At 35.1% G+C, this 16,446-nt stretch overlaps 2 protein-coding genes and 1 long non-coding RNA gene across 6 annotated transcripts in view; 2 read left to right on the top strand and 1 right to left on the bottom strand.

Annotated features, from left to right (window-relative positions):
- Positions 1–318: 318 nt before the first annotated feature.
- On the top strand, positions 319–2,550 carry LOC125659382 (uncharacterized). The gene is made up of 5 exons (XM_048891037.2): positions 319–444; positions 712–931; positions 1,096–1,289; positions 1,693–1,761; positions 1,978–2,550. The coding sequence occupies exons 1-5, from the start codon at positions 433–435 to the stop codon at positions 2,548–2,550; spliced, it is 1,068 nt and encodes a 355-aa protein (XP_048746994.2). The 5' UTR covers positions 319–432.
- Positions 2,551–2,946: 396 nt separating this feature from the next.
- LOC130050206 (uncharacterized) lies at positions 2,947–6,250 on the bottom strand. The gene is made up of 3 exons (XM_056149456.1): positions 5,508–6,250; positions 4,842–4,979; positions 2,947–4,498 (listed from the first exon to the last, which is right to left on the bottom strand). Exons 1-3 carry the CDS (start codon positions 5,530–5,532, stop codon positions 3,492–3,494), a joined length of 1,170 nt encoding a protein of 389 aa, XP_056005431.1. The 5' UTR covers positions 5,533–6,250; the 3' UTR covers positions 2,947–3,491.
- Positions 6,251–8,445: 2,195 nt separating this feature from the next.
- Positions 8,446–16,446, top strand: part of LOC125659388 (uncharacterized) — a 16,556-nt gene continuing 8,555 nt past the window's right edge. For 2 of the 4 annotated variants that reach the window (XR_008798622.1, XR_008798620.1), the window contains exons 1-2: positions 8,465–8,532; positions 10,906–11,024. This is a non-coding gene — a long non-coding RNA (uncharacterized LOC125659388). Of the gene's footprint in view, positions 8,533–10,905; positions 11,025–16,446 lie in introns of all 4 variants that reach the window. The other 2 variants (XR_008798623.1, XR_008798621.1) reach the window with 2 other exon arrangements.

Raw genomic sequence — 16,446 nt, 5'->3', positions numbered from 1 at the left:
ATCTGAATTTTTTTTTCCAGGTGGTAGTTGCTAAATTATGGGGGGGGGGGGGGTAGTGTTAAATAAAGTCCATGGTTATCTGCATATCATATGGAATTATGGAAAATAAATACTTTTTTTTTCAATTCAGGAGAGAGGTCCTTCCTTACCCTTGAAGAAATTGTTATGCTTAAATAAACATCATTTTATACACCCGGTACAGCACAGGCACTTGTTTCTGTAAATAACTTACGACCTCTGTATACTAATAATAACACATAAGTTATTTACAGAAACAAGTGCCTGTGCTGTACATGCATGTATAATAATGAAGCGGCATGTGATATCAAGGCAGTTAAGAATGGGGAACTATTGTACCAATCCGAGAGAGTTTTGGCATGCTCAGTTATCATTGAAAATGATGTATTTTTTACTGGAATAGTCAGTGCAGCCATGAAAAATAAGGTAATTATCAAAAATTTTATTCAACGCAATTTGATATTTAAACATGGTATACGCTTTATCAAGTTTTTGCTTTAATCAAGAATATTTTAGTAGATATTTCCAAATAAATATTCCGGGGTATATGAATAAATAGTCAGCAGTATGACACTGAAAAACATGTACATGTATGTGTAGTTTGGTCATTTAAAAAATATATACATGTATATTTCAAACCAAATCACTGAATACTTCAAAGAAATCACTGTCTAATTTGAAAGGTTATTACAGGTCACATACAGCTATAAACTAAGGCTGGAGAAAGAATCTGAAGATGTGCTAAACTCACACTGTGAATGCCCTGCAGGGAAAGGCCCAAATGGTACATGCAAGCACCTAGCTGCTTGCATGATTATGCTTGAAAATTTTATTGAGAATGGTGAAGTGGCGGTGCAGAAATCATGTACAGAAAATTTGATGATGTTCAACAAGCCAAAGGCATCCCATAAAGGTTGGAATATAAAAATATGCATGGACAACAGCATATAATTACATAAAAGTAGAAAATTCAAATTTGAGTCAACTTTTCCATCTTTGTTGATATATACAATGTGTCATATTATATAAAATTGGGATGTACAATTAACAAATTCATGTTCTTTTTCATGCATTCAGGATCTCCAGTCAAAGTTGAAAAAATTACAATTGGGAAGAGAAAATCAGCCGTTCATTTGGATGACCCACGACCAGAAAAGTTTAGGAATGTAGAGGGCATGCAAGACCGGGTCAGAAACCTATTAATCAACTATACATCAAATACTTCTGAAGACATTGCATTTCGTTATCTTTATGAGAGAGCAGATTTGAAGGTGACTTACAAATTTTGAAAAGTCAATACTTATTTAATTTAGATTCACCATGGAGTGTGACCTTGAATGTAATTAATAATACATCAGGGCATTTAGCTTTTTGGTCAGTTTGTCTTTTGAATGCCAAGTGATGGGGCTTCATATGTAAAATAAAATCTTTCTTCTTTCTCACAAAATTTGTGACCTTGACTTTTTTTTTATTTCACTTTGCCATTACTTAATATATCACATTGGGTTTTGCATGTTTTTGTTGACCTTCGCATATGACCAATATGTTTTTAAACCTAACTATAACTTTGCCTACATTTCATGTTTATCTAGTCTTAATCTTATCTTTGAAATAATGTGTATATATAATGTGTACAGTTTTCATACAGTATAATAAAATTTTACTTATTTTCAGTCTGCAATTCATGACCACCACTACTTATCACTGCCTTTCACAGAATACTGGGTGGATAAAGCATTACAGGTACTTTCAAAATCATAAAATAATTTGGAGATGGGACTTTATGGCTAAATGAATTTTTGCTTGCCGCAGAACTGTATAAAACTATATAAGTACATGACATCAATTATATATAAAAAATAGCTTCATGTATTACCTATCAACTAAGATCAGACATATATATTATGACGATTTATGATTAAAGCCTTTTCTAGATTTTTTCTCCCTTTCATTGCACAGGTAACTGAATCAGAGGTGGCAAGTATTGAAAAAGAAACAAGGGGACAATCTACAAATAAGAGATGGTTTGCAGAGAGAATGTGGAGAATCACAGCATCAAATTTTGGGCAGATTTCAAGAATGACAGACAGACGTAACAAACAGAAGCTTTGTAAATCATTGATATCTATCAAGAGCCTCACCACCCCTGCAGTCACTCATGGAAAATCATATGAAAAAAAAGCAATCAAAAAGTTTGAAGATAACCACAACATAAGAGTTCATGAGAATGGTTTATTCATTTGTTCAAAAATGCCATTTCTAGGTGCAACACCAGATGGCGTTATAGATGATAAATATATAATAGAGGTGAAATGTCCTTATAAAGGACGGAGACAAGAAATCAACACAAACACAATGGAATATTTCACTTATTTAGAGGTAGTGGGTGGGGAAATCAAGCTGAAAATATCTTCCAATTACTATGATCAAATTCAGGGACAACTGTATATAAGTGGCAGACAATTTTGTTATTTTATTGTGTATACACTAAAGTCACTATTTGTAGAAATTATTGAAATCAACAGAGAATAATACTGTGAAATGTGCCTTATACCAAAACTGGAGTCGTTTTATACAAAACATTACAGACCTTTCATTGCCTCAAATTTATAAATGATTGCAAATTAGGCCAATTAAAGTTAATTGATAGATTATCATCCCCGCCCGCCCCTCAAAAAAGGGCCCATCCCGATTTTTTTAATGCAAAAATTATGATTTCAAACAAACTTGCTTCCCAGTGACATGAGTGAATGATTAAAGTCACAGAATGTTGTTTTATATATATATATTCTACCAAGGAATCTTTGAATTCCTTACTTGATTAACACTTTGTGTGATGTCTGTTTTCATTAATTTTTTTTTCTCAGGAAATAAAAATTAAAAAATTATATTCTCCCACCCGCCCCATTTTTTTTTTTGGGACCCCAGATGATAATCTACTAATTAGGTTGAATTGGCCTTACTTTGAAACCACCTCCTTCTGTACTACTTAAATGTATGCTACAAATGAAACAATATATTTCCATAAAATTGACTACGTGTTGTGAAGTATTGCAGGGAACACTTCAGATTGCCTAATAAAATTGCCCCCAATATGTAATCTGAAATTTTGGACTTTTCATTATGTCAATATGGTGTGATATATTCTAAATTTAAAAATATTAACCAAGGCAATAGCTTGGATCAGTATTTTCAAACTGAGTAAATATCAGAATAGAGAGAAATTTTATGATGGTGAATATCTTACAATGCTAACAAGCATATCTTATATGAATTATATTTAGATAAGTAAATGCTAGTGTCACTACCTTCATATATATATTATTCATATATGTATGAATTCAATAAAACCAATTGTCGAGGACTGATCAACATAAAATGTGATTAATTCACAAGAAATGATATGAATTGAGAAAATCTGTTTAAAACTGCACATGATCATTCAGCCTCTTTTGCTTTAATATCATCACAACTTATGCAAATTTATCTACAACTGACCTTCTAAAATTGCTTAGCACAAAGCAGATATAAATGATTCGGGATCCAAGCTGAATTTTGCTGTGACTAAGTTCATTCTTTAGAATTTTAAAACGTTTTGCCAGACCAATGACCCTTTCTACATGTATGCGTTTTGAAGCTACACGTCGATCATGTACTACTTCATGGGCTTCAAGTTGGGATTTACCTTTCAAAAATGTTGGAGTATTTACTTGAACATCCTTGTTAGCAAAGAGATCTTGCACCATGATGCCTCGATCAGCCATGATGCTGTCGCCTTTCTCAAACATACCATCTTTCAATAAATCAGATCTTTCAATAATCATTCTATCACTTGCAGACCCACCATAAGCATCGGAAACATATGACACAGCCCCTCTGGGAGTCACTCCAATCATTGCCTTTATAGTATTTCTATGCTTATAATTTGACCAAGTGATGGACTGAGCATTGACGTCTGACGGCTTCTCAACTGGTATTTCGGTGGCATCCAGTATAACCCTAGTGTTTGCAAACTTCTCTGCAAAATTTGAAGGCATAAAATCTTGAACTGTGTCTTGTGATGGCCATATGTTCATTTCCTTTAACTGGAAATACAAAAAATTTATCCAGGTTGTTACAATCCTAGATACAGTTGACACTGAAACTTGAAAGAAAAGTGACAATTCAAAATCCTCTTTAGCCTGTCTCAATTTCATCAAAGTTAAAAAAAGTTGATCCCTTGGTTCTAAAGTTACACATTTGTAATCTAATTCATTTACACATGGACCAAGACAGTGATAAAATATCATAAACTGATCGTAATTACTGAAACCAGTGTAATACGAAACAGCATCTGCATTATCTTTAAAATTTTCAATGGAACATTTCATAGCAAAGGGATTTTGCACAAATTTTTTTCCTAGATCCTGGATTTCTGTTGGTGTTTGATCAGCCTGCCCAGTCTTTACTGTATGATCTATAACCACTTCTTGCTGTACACCTGTAATATACATGTACAAGTAAAAATAGGTGGAGATTTCATGTGTCTTACCAATACAGTAACTCGCTTAAATCTTTAACTGAAAGTACAGAATGTTTTTCAGTTCTTTTGATGTGGTGTATGTTCTTTTTTCCCTTTTGGACTTAACCTAACATAACTTAAATGCCCTATCAGCAAATTTCTGACATTGCATATATTTGTGGACTTTTACATTGTGACATAATAGTTAAATGGCCTATCAAAGCATTGTTTTACATGCAGTGGATATGGCTAAATGCAGACTTAAAGATTCCTTTATGTCTGTGCATGTGACACAACAAGCACTAAAGTATCATCATTATACCCATGGCCATAATGTCAGGTTCCTCCAGTGGTTGGTTTCTCCTCTTAAATCTTAACTGTCTTGGGCTTGGGCCAGAAACTTCCTCCCCAGGGATCAGAATGGAAGGAACAGCATCTTCTTTAAGGCGAAGGCGGTCAGCTGAAAACAAAATTTCATTATCCTTATAGCAAGATGATGGTTTGCTCTTTCAATTTTCTTAATTTTTGAAAGACTTTTTCATTTTTTGTTATGAGCTTGTTACCAAAAAAATAAATACATGAATTAAAAGGCATATTTTAAATCACTTAATTCATGTTTTTGATTGGATAAAGTTTAAAAACATTTATTTTTTTTGGTCTGCAAAGGCAAAATGGGGTAGGGTTTATTTAAATATATTTCAACTTTTGAATATGCTAATTGTAAAACCTGGCATACAAATGATATTATGAATGAAAACATTAAGGTACAGTGTCCCCTTCCATTTATGTCATACATTTTGTGACTAAAAAGTGAATTGTTAATGCTTTAATCTTTAAAAAGTCAAAAGATAACTGATTATTGTTGGTAATTAAATTATTCCAACACTAATATTGCTGAATATTTATTGTTAGGACTATTCTTTGCTTTACATACACTTTATGTATGGTTATTTGGTTATCTTAGCAAGATTATTATAATATCACTTGCCTGTCATTACCATTCCCTTCGTCATTCTGAAATATAAAAGAAAACAGAAAGCAACACGAACACATGCAAATCAAATAAATGCAATGTAATTCAAAGTTCTTGCACTTGTATGTACATACAAGCAATATGAAATCATTAATGCAATACAGGCTAGGAATTGCATCATCTGAACTGACTTTATTGTTAAGAAGACTGACTTGTTCTAAGAAATAGAGGAAGGAAGCTCTAGTATATAGCCAGAATTTATAAGTGATGAGCCCTTTTATCAAAATTTCCAACACGCAACAAGAAGCAATTACTTGGCCTGTATTTATGACATCAAATTGAAACTCAAATTGAATATGAATAAAAACGGAAGACAAATATCATCATTAAGTTTATAAAATGTGTTTTACATTGATAATGATCGATATTATGGCTTCTAATCTGACGTGTCCCTGTAATCACTTTCGCAGAAGTGAAGGTGGCAAACAACATCTGCATTCTTAGGCTCCCACAACTTTTTTGATTTCGGATCAATTCTTTTGATTGCAACAATCCACTGAAAACGTTTATATTTGTCTTTTGGGAACTGATGTCCACCATAATTACTACAGAGCGGCACAGAACAACGCTGTGGCATGTCGACGATCACTTGCTTCGCGCTTTGTTTACCGTGGATTCAAGCGTCTCAAACGCACAGTTAACCACCGATACCTCATCGTCATAAAATGAAAAACCAAACCGGACGGGTGTTTTCCATTCTCAACATATGATGGAACGATTTCCTTCGTTGTCGGAAGAGGAATTATCCTGCTTTGGTATAATAAAATATCTATTCAATGGGTAGGGGGCGGTAGCGTGTTTACCGTCAGCTGAGAGAGAAACTATCCCCTGTCCTGCCTCTGTTCTTCGGTTGTTCTTGTCCGGGTCGTTTTAATGAATGGTCCAAAAAATTCAAAATATAATTCTATCCTCTTTTCTGTGGTTGGTTGTAAACAGATAATATCGTCGCTTTTTTTTTAGTAATGTACTTCTGGTGCATGCCGTAAATCGTTAATTGTTTATAGAGTAATACAGTAATTACTATTAATAAGAATATTCATGATATAAACTATGTTCAGAAGTAAATTCTAATAGCAAAAGAGTCTAGATTTTTTTACTTTGTTGTGTATACCTATGACAGTTTGATTTATGGCATATACGCGAGAGGTTGTCAAAACACGGACAATTACGGAATCCCAGAAATTACACACAAAACACAGAAGAATCTTTTTTTTTAAGTCACGGATTCACAGATACCAGAGTTCCGGGAATTCCATAAATTGATTTTATTGAAGAATTTATACTGATGTTTGACTGATTGATGTTTTCCGCCACACTCAACAATTTTTCAGTTATCTGGTGGCGCCCAGTTTTTATTGGTGGAAGAGAGAACCCAGATGCCTGGGAAGAGACCATCGACCTTCCGAAAGTAAACTGGGAAACTTTCTCACTTACCGGCGCGAGCGAGATTCGAACCCGCGCCGACAGATGTAAGAGGCCGTGTGATTTTGAGCGCGATGCTCTAACCACTCAGCCACGGAGACCCCGAAGAATTAATATGAAATATGGATTAAAATAAAAGATGTATTACTTGTATATAATGAAAGAAATAGTCTCAAGTTCAGTCCGTAAATTTCGCATGTTCATCTTATGGTGATGAAACAATTACAGTGACATCATAATGCACGGAGACTATAAATATCGATGTGTGCGGCTTTATGCGCAGAAGCGCAAAATTTCAAATTTTGAATTGGGTCCGTCATCCTTTAAAAAATTATGTTTTTATAGTGAGGAAGTAAATCGAATGTTGTAGAATTGGCAATGTGAAAAAAATTGTTCAGTTTGTGTTTTATATACTTATTAAGGGCAAACTAACTATTAACTTTATGACAAACGGGATGATTTCAGTTTCTCCATCGTGAACTTCCATATTTATGTAGCAATATTCAAATATCACCTGCATGAAGGGTGAAGATAACGAACAGTGATCAATCTCATAACTCCTATAAGCAATACAAAATAGATAGTTGGGCAAACACGGACCCCTGGACACACCAGAGGTGGGATCAGGTGCCTAGGAGGAGTAAACATTCCCTGTCGATCAGTCACACCCGACGTGAGCCCTATATCCTGATCAGGTAAACGGAGTTATCCGTAGTCAAAATCAGTGTGCCAAGAACGGCTTAACAATCGGTATGAAACAAGGCAGACAGCATTTGACCCAATGATAGGTTGTATTGACGAACTAGATCGTTATAATGACCATAGATTTGCGAAATGCTGACTTCAATCGAGACTGTTGAAACCCCTGTACCATCAACTTGTTTGTCAGTAGCTTGCCTCGATTTAAAAACTGACCATACGCAGAACAAACTTTTGCGTATCGAATCAATTGAGAGATATAAACACCATATGCAGGTGATAATGGAATATTGATACATAAATACGGGAAGTTGACGATGGAGAAGCTGCAATCATCCCGTTTGAGTTTGGTGTTTGTGTATATGGTGTTTATATCTCTCAACTGATTTGATACGCAAGAGCTTGTTTAGCAAATGATCAGTTTTAAATTAAGACAGGCTACTGATAAACAAGTTGATATTACACGGGTTTCAATAGTGTCATTTAAAGTCAGAATTTCGCAAATTTTACGGTCGTTATAATTATCTAGTTTGCCCAATACAGTCTATCACTGGGTTAAATGCTGTCTGACGTGTTTCATACCGGTTGTTAGGCTGATTTTGACTACGGATTCCTCCGTTTACCTGATAAAGACATAGGACTCACAGCGGGTGTGACCGGTCGACTGGGGATGCTTACTCAACCTGGTCCCACCTCTGGTGTGTCCAGGGGTCCATGCCTGTGGTGTTTCCGGGTTTGTAATATTTGTCCGTAACGAGTTTTTCCTTTTATGGTTTGTATTGTTTCCGCCCAAGAGTGTCGGCGTGGAATGAATAATATGCCTGCTACTTATTTTTGTGATTAAAGCCCCCCCATAGGAGTAAGTACTCATGAAATTTGTATGAAAGTAGTGTAAATGTACAATTTCTACTGTTATAAGCAGATAACTTTGTATATTTGTCGATCTGTGAGTGCAAAATGTAATTTGTTTTGAGAAGTCTACTTTCGGTTTGCTTGCAGTTTGAAAGTATTTTATTTTTCTGTAATTAAGCATTACTTCATTCATTAGTGAGATTCATGATAACTATAGTTACATGTGTAATTAACCTATCGTGCATTGCCAGTCAATTGTGTCAAAATTTATTGCAATTTTTCATTGTCAATGTCAGTGACTTAGTCTCTCGCCAAATTTATCATATCAGATACTACAACATGTATAAGATTCATATTTTCATTATAAGAATGATTGTCTTATGATTCTATTTAATTTTGTTGTAGTCTTTCACCCTCTTCACGAGGAATAGTCATGCATAAAGTTGTATTCGACTTTTGAATTCGTCATAATGTCTGCCCAAATCTTTATTTTGTATTCCTTTTGGGAGTTGTTAGATTGATGACTGTTCTTTGTGTTCGCCTTTGATACTTGTAGCTACATATGTACTATGAAATTGTATTAAGAAAACGTTTTGAAAAAAAATGCTGCAATATTGTATTTCGAATACGTAAGATATATTAATGTACGTCCATAATACATATTACAAAATTTAATATTTAAGAGGTGATCTCGGGTATTGATTCTTAAGGGAAGGGTGGATTACAAATATGCGTAAATACAAGCGATGAAACATCACATCCTTTGCAAGATTTGAAAAATTCAAAAGATGAAAATTACAATTTCGTTGCCAGTTTAATTTACTCAAACGTTTATGATGGAAACTATTGAAATGAAATCTTTAATGTTCAAAATTACGAAACTCAACATATAAACTACGAAATTGAAAACGGTAGTTTACATGCCCAACAGGTTTAGGAAGATACTGTTGTTATGGTATTGGATTAATTGTTTATGTGAAAGCCGATTAGAACTTTTCCTGTGTCTATAGGGAAAGGGACAACCTGCTCTGTAGTCGACCGTCAAGCAGAACATAAAGCAATTAATTTTTTTTTCAAGACGAAATAAAAAACAATAAATGACGAAAACAGTAGACCTCCGAACGAATTTACGTGAACAAACGAATTATATATATATATATATATATATATATATATATATATATATATATGCATGCATATGTATATTTGTAGTAAATGAAGAATAGGTTGAATTTCGTTTTCCGGGTCGATATTTCGTGTATCGAAGTTATTCAAAATTTTGAAATGTCCCAGTACCAATATTTGCCAATATAATTTGATCGTACTACTAATACTTCGTTGTACTCTTCTATATCTATATGCGCTATGTTGTAGGTATTTACTCTTCCTTTCAATTATTCCATCTGTAAAGAGGTTTTGGTAACAAAACTATAAAAGATATCTATCTACGTATGCCAATGGAAAGATCTGTAAAATGGTGCATTGACAAATTGGAAAAAGGTCACATCCGTATATTATAGACCTTTCCATATTGGTCTTGGCTATTTCAGTGGATATTGATCATCTAGATGAAAGGTGAAGGTAACGAACAGTGACCGGTCGACAGGGGATGTTTACTCCACCTAGATACTTGATTCCACCTCTGGTATACTAGGGGTCGGTGTTTGCCAAACTCTCTATTTGGTATTGCTTATACCATTTCGGTTGAGCATCATTGAAGAGACATTATTTGTCGAAATGCGCATCTGGTGCATCAAAATTGTTACCGTATACGTTTTACATTATGACCCCTGGGTCGAGGCCTCTGCTGGTGGACTGTTAGTCCCCGAGGGTCTCTACAGCCCAGTAGCTTAGTACTTCGTTACTAGCTTGAAAATACGGATGTATATTTAATTGCTGTTATAAAATTTAGAAATTCATTTCAAAATTAAGGATTATCTCCCTCGTGCATAGCTCTTATCCTTGGACGAATTTGGCTCCACTTTTTTGGCACGCTGTTTTTGGCTATATTTAGCTCCAAAACTTCATAGTTATTTTGGATTTCAAAGATTTCGGTTGAGCATCACTGAAGAGACATTATTTGTCGAAATGCGCATCTGGTGCATCAAAATTGTTACCGTATACGTTTTACATTATAGGAGTTATGAGATTGATCACTGTTCGTGATCTTCACCTTTCATCTATTTGGCTACTGATTGCATTAATTGTGCTGAGCGACTTTGTGCTCTAGTTACATTTAATCTGAAATTTCTGGCAACACATCTTTAAAGATAATATTAAATAGGATACTGAGAAAAACTATTGTCTCTTTAGGGGGTATCATTTTAAACACATTCTATTTATTTGTTAAAGGTTTGATATGATATATGGATGATTTCAGCTTCTCCATCTCATATTTATGTAGCAGTGTTCCATTATCACCTGCAAATGAAGTTTACATCTCTCAACTGATTCGATACGCAAGAGCTTGTTCTGCGTATGGTCAGTTTTTAAATCAAGGTAGGTTACAAATAAGTTGATGTTACAAGAATTTCAACAGTCTCGGTTAAAGTCAGCATTTCGCAACACGGCAGGGTTAAGGTGTCCCGAGTAAAGTTAAAACAAACATCATAAAATGTATCTCGGTGCACTTTACACTCTATGACGTCACGATATAAAAGTATGTCACGACGTACAGGTCTATAGCTGTATCCCGAGGAAATTGTTATATTTCCTCAATATTTACTGCCGTTATCTAGTGTTTAAGCTGTATATGTTTAAATCTGTTTGTTAGATATTTTTTCCAGTTTTCTTTGATAATATATGTCTCATATTTATATATGTAGTGTGCACGAAAGACTGAAAAGTAATCTTTATATTACTTTGTGACCTTGAAATTTCACCCAATTTGTATAGTCATTTGGAATAAAGAAAAATAACGCATGTACATATCGACTCGGCACGGGTGAAAGATGATGTTTTATTTCGATTAAGGTTTATTCTTAAAAGGTAACTAGTTGCAGATTTAGGATTTTGATACGCAAAGTAGAATATTTTGCTTCGTTTAGATACGATTTGGATGTGAATGTGGAAAATGCCCAATATTTGAGTTGAGATTATGGAAATTACCATATTTGAGAGGATATTGTACCGATCCGTATCACTTTTTTAATTTACCATATCATTGTCCACATATCAAGCCCAAACTGCAAATGATTTGAGTGCATCATTCACCTGTGCCAAGGTGATAAACAACTAAAAGTCTAGCGGATAAAAATAGCTCGTGTATGACGTAATAGTTAAGTGAAGGATTTCCTCACGTGATACGATGTTTGTTTATGTATTGACAAACGACTTTTACTCAAAAAAATATGCGACGCTTGGAAGAGTTTAACTTTAATATGAATTTGCTGTTACTACTTGTTATTTTACTCGGGACACCTTAAAACCCGCTGGGAAATTCTACGGTTGTTATAATAGTCGGGTTTGCCAATACAACCTATCATTGGGTCAAATGCTGTCTGATGTGTTTCATACCGATTGTTAGACCGTTCGTGTCACACTGAGTTTGACTACGGATAACTCCGTTTATAGGGCTCATGGGGGAATGACCGGTCGACAGGAGATGCTTACTCCTCCTAGGCACCTGATCCAACCTTTGGTGTGTCCTGGGGTCCGTGTTTGCCCAACTATCTATTTTGTATTGCTTATGGGATTTATGAGATTGATCAGTGTTCGTCATCTTCACCTTCTATGGATATCCTTTGGACTTTTTAACATTTATGTTATTGTTATGAGGAAGAACAAATGTTGTAGAATAGGTGAAGTAAACATTGTTCAGTTTGTGTTTTATATCCTAACTAATGGGAAATTAACAACTCAACTTTATGACAAATCATCCTGATTTCAGCTTCTCCATCGTCGACTTCCCATATTTATATAAGTGGTGTTAATCAAATGTGGATTCTAAGAAATTCTAAAGAACTTTTAGTAAACTTGAAATCACAGAATTTTTCCCAAATCAATAACATTAAAACCTATGACTTTTCAACACTATACATGACCATTCCTCACGATAAATTAAAGGCTATACTTTTTAACATCATAGACAGTTGCTTCTTCAACAAAAACGAAAAACGGAAATATTCATATCTAGTGATCAGTCATTCAAAAACATACTTTGTTAAAACCACTCTGATTCCACGCACAAGTAGTCTGAAGTTGACATAAAAAATATGCTAGAGTTCCTCATTGACAATATCTTCGTGGTCTTTGGTGATCAGGTCTACCAACAGTCTGTTGGAATTCCCATGGGCACGAATTGTGCTCCTTTGTTAGCTGACCTGTTTTTATATTCATATGAAGCAAAATTTATTCAAAAACTTCTACATGAGAAGAAAAAATCTCTCGCTGTGGCCTTCAATTCGACTTTTAGATATATCGATGACGTTTTGTCTATCAACAATGATACCTTTCATTCATATGTCGATTTGATATATCCCTGTGAGCTCGAAAAAAAGGACACCACAGAGTCGTCCACTTCTGCTTTATACTTAGATATTTTATTGAAAGTAGACATTAACGGTAAACTGACAACTCAACTGTATGACAAACGGGATGATTTCAGCTTCTCCATCGTCAACTTCCCATATTTATATAGCAATATTCCATTATCACCTGCATATGTTGTTTATATATCTCAACTGATCGATATGCAAGAGCTTGTTCTGCTTATAGTCAGTTTTTAATTCGAGGTAAGCTACTGACAAACAAGTTGATGGTACAGGGATTTCAACAGTCTCGATTGAAGTCAGCATTTCGCAAATTCTATGGTCGTTATATCGATCTACTTCGTCAGTACAACCTCGCATTGGGTCAAATGCTGTCTGATGTGTTTCATACCGATTGTTAAGCCGTTCTTGGCACACTGATTTTGACTGGATAACTCCGTTTACCTGATCAGGATATAGGGCTCACGTCGGGTGTGACCGGTCAACAGGAGATGCTTACTCCTCCTAGGCACCTGATCCCACCTCTGGTGTATCCAGGGGTCCGTGTTTGCCCAACTATCTATTTTGTATTGCTTATAGGAGTTATGAGATTGATCACTGTTCGTTATCTCCACCTTGCATATAGCAATATTCCATTATCATCTGCATATGGTGTTTATATCTTTCAACTCTTTCGATACGTAAACGATTGTTCTGCGTATGATAAGTTTTTAAATCAAGACAGGTTACAAATAAGTTGATGTTACAGGGGTTACAATAGTCTTCTTTAAATTTACCATTTCGCAAATTCTATGGCCGTTATAATGATCTATTTTGACCATATAACCTATCATTGGTCCAAATGCTGTTTGTCATATTTTATACCTATTGTTAGGTCGTTCTTGGTAAACTGATTTTGATTACGAACACTCTGTTTACCTGATAAAATGTGATCGATCAACAGGGGATACTTACTCCTCTTGGGCACCTGGTACCATCTCTTGTGTTTCCAGGGGTCCGTGTTTCCCAAACTCTTTCTTTTGTATTCCTTGTGGGAGTTGTGAGATTGATCACTGTTCGTTATCTTCACCTTTCATACTTGTATCTACTATGCAATTGTATTGTATTAAGAAAACATATTGAAAAAGTAATGTTGCAATATCATATTTCTAATACGTGTGAATTTTCATGTATGCCCAGAATACTTTTTATAAAAATCAATATTTCGGTATCTTCACCTTTCATTTAAGAGGTGATTTCAGGTATTGATTCCTAGGGAATTCAAACGATGAAACATCACATCATTTGCAAACGGTGAACATTCAAAAGATGAAATATCATGATTTGCAAGATATGAATAACACAATTTTGTTGACTGTTTGATTTACTCAAATGAACTGTAAGACTAAGAGACGTTCATTTAACCTGTGTTCACTATCAACACTTTTCCCCGCCCATAAATGTCTGTTCTGTAACAAAGGAACTCAAGTACAAGGGGGAAAACACAAACTGGTAAAGTGTGTGACAAAAACAGTAGAAACCATTTTAAAAACTCTGCATAGAATAAAAGGGACTATAACACAATAAATTAGTTGGTTGATTGGTTTAACGTACCGATCGAGAATTTTCACTCATGTGGAAGCGTCACGATTGCCGATGAAGAGTTGCAAAATTTGGGCCTATGCTTGGCGCTTACGGCCATTGAGCAGGGAGGGGTCTTTATCATACCACAGCTGTTGTGAAACGAGACCCCGGTTTTTGTGATCTCATTGATCACTGTTCGTTATCTTCACCTTGCATCCAAAGGACTGCCCCATTTAGTCGCCTATTATGATAAACAAAGGGGTACTGAGGACCTATTCTAACCTCGATCCCCACGGGACAATGGTTTTCTTGCCCCATTATTCGCCTCTTACGACAAGCAAAAGGTTTACACTGTCAAGATTGACCATTCGTAGCTGATCGTGGGAGTTTTCTGGAATTTCAGATACGATCACATACTTTATGATAAGATTGTCCCAATCTAGTTCACGATTAGACCTCGATTTTACACGACCATCACGATCCGGATCTCCAATTTGCGACGATCATGTTCGTGTAGATACGTTCGTATATGTTACGGTACGTTAATCACAAACCGATGCGCTATGTTGCGATAAGATACACGATTGTGATCGCGATGTCTTTCACGATCAGTAGCCCATTTCACAAAAAATCTTAAGATTTCTCGTAAGATTTTAGATTAAGATTTTCTTAAGACCAATCTTGAGTCAGTTTCACGAACGCATTCATAAGTGCAAAAATAATCGTGCGACAAAAATTAAAATTCCCGTTCACCATCGCACTTACGATTTCACCTACGAGGTAAAGCTTCCTTGACTACGTACTTTCGTTTCTTCGCACATGCGCTCTCTCTATTTCCGTGTTTACATTTTTGTCGTCTGTCGCATTACGTAAGATATGGAGAAGGTGTCCAAATGAAAGCCGAATTGGTCTATAAATGAAATTGAAGTGCTCATTCAAGCCGTGGCGGAAATTATCCGTACCATTAATGGGAAATTTACTCCCAGCTTAACGAGCGAGGTAAAGAATCGATGTTGGGCTGAGATAACGTCACGGTGATTATCCCATAAAGTCACTGATATTTATGTCACATTTCTTAATATTGTCATCAACATACACAATTACCCTCTATGTATGTATAATTAATAATGTATCACCAATTCCATATTCTTTTTTATTGTCCACAATTGTTTGTCAAATTGAATGAATATATAGTGGCTGAATATTCTTCTGGAATAGATTAAAATGTACGGGCTTACAGAATTCATATAATATATTTACTACGACACACGGGGCAGAAGAGTTAGTGATTTTTCAATATAATGGATAACTACGTTTACCTGATCAGGATATAGGGCTCACGGCGGGTGTGCCCGGTCGACAGTGGATGCTTACTCCTCCTAGACACCCGATCCCACCTCTTGTGTGTCCAGGGGTCCGTGTTTGCCAAACTATTTATTTTGTATTGCTTATAGGAGTTCAAAGAGAGGTAATCACAAAAGTAGGGGGAAAACCTTTTCTATATAGATAAACTACAGGGACGTGACAAAAGTGTGGGTGGGTGCGTGTGTGTTGATCAGGGTACAGATTTATAAAAAATATATTAATTGTTATTACATTTTTTTATTTAAAGATACATTTGTTATCAAATCCTTTTATAGTACTTAAGTGATGAATGGAAAAATATAATTTAAAAGATGTCTCGAGACTACTAATTTTTCTGTACCATATTCTGTTATTGGCTACCCCCAATGTGATTTAAAAATATGCCTATATATTTCCTCATGGACATGCAAACATTTGTATTTTTATTTAAAGCTGTATGGTCCAATTCCGACTAATTTTGTCCACCTTGTAAAAACACTATTAAATTATCGTACTTTGAATGC

Source organism: Ostrea edulis, chromosome 9 (genome assembly GCF_947568905.1).
Source record: "Ostrea edulis chromosome 9, xbOstEdul1.1, whole genome shotgun sequence".
Taxonomy (NCBI): domain Eukaryota; kingdom Metazoa; phylum Mollusca; class Bivalvia; order Ostreida; family Ostreidae; genus Ostrea; species Ostrea edulis.
The sequence above is the reverse complement of the archived record's forward strand: the minus strand, read 5'-3'. Positions and strand labels throughout refer to the sequence as shown.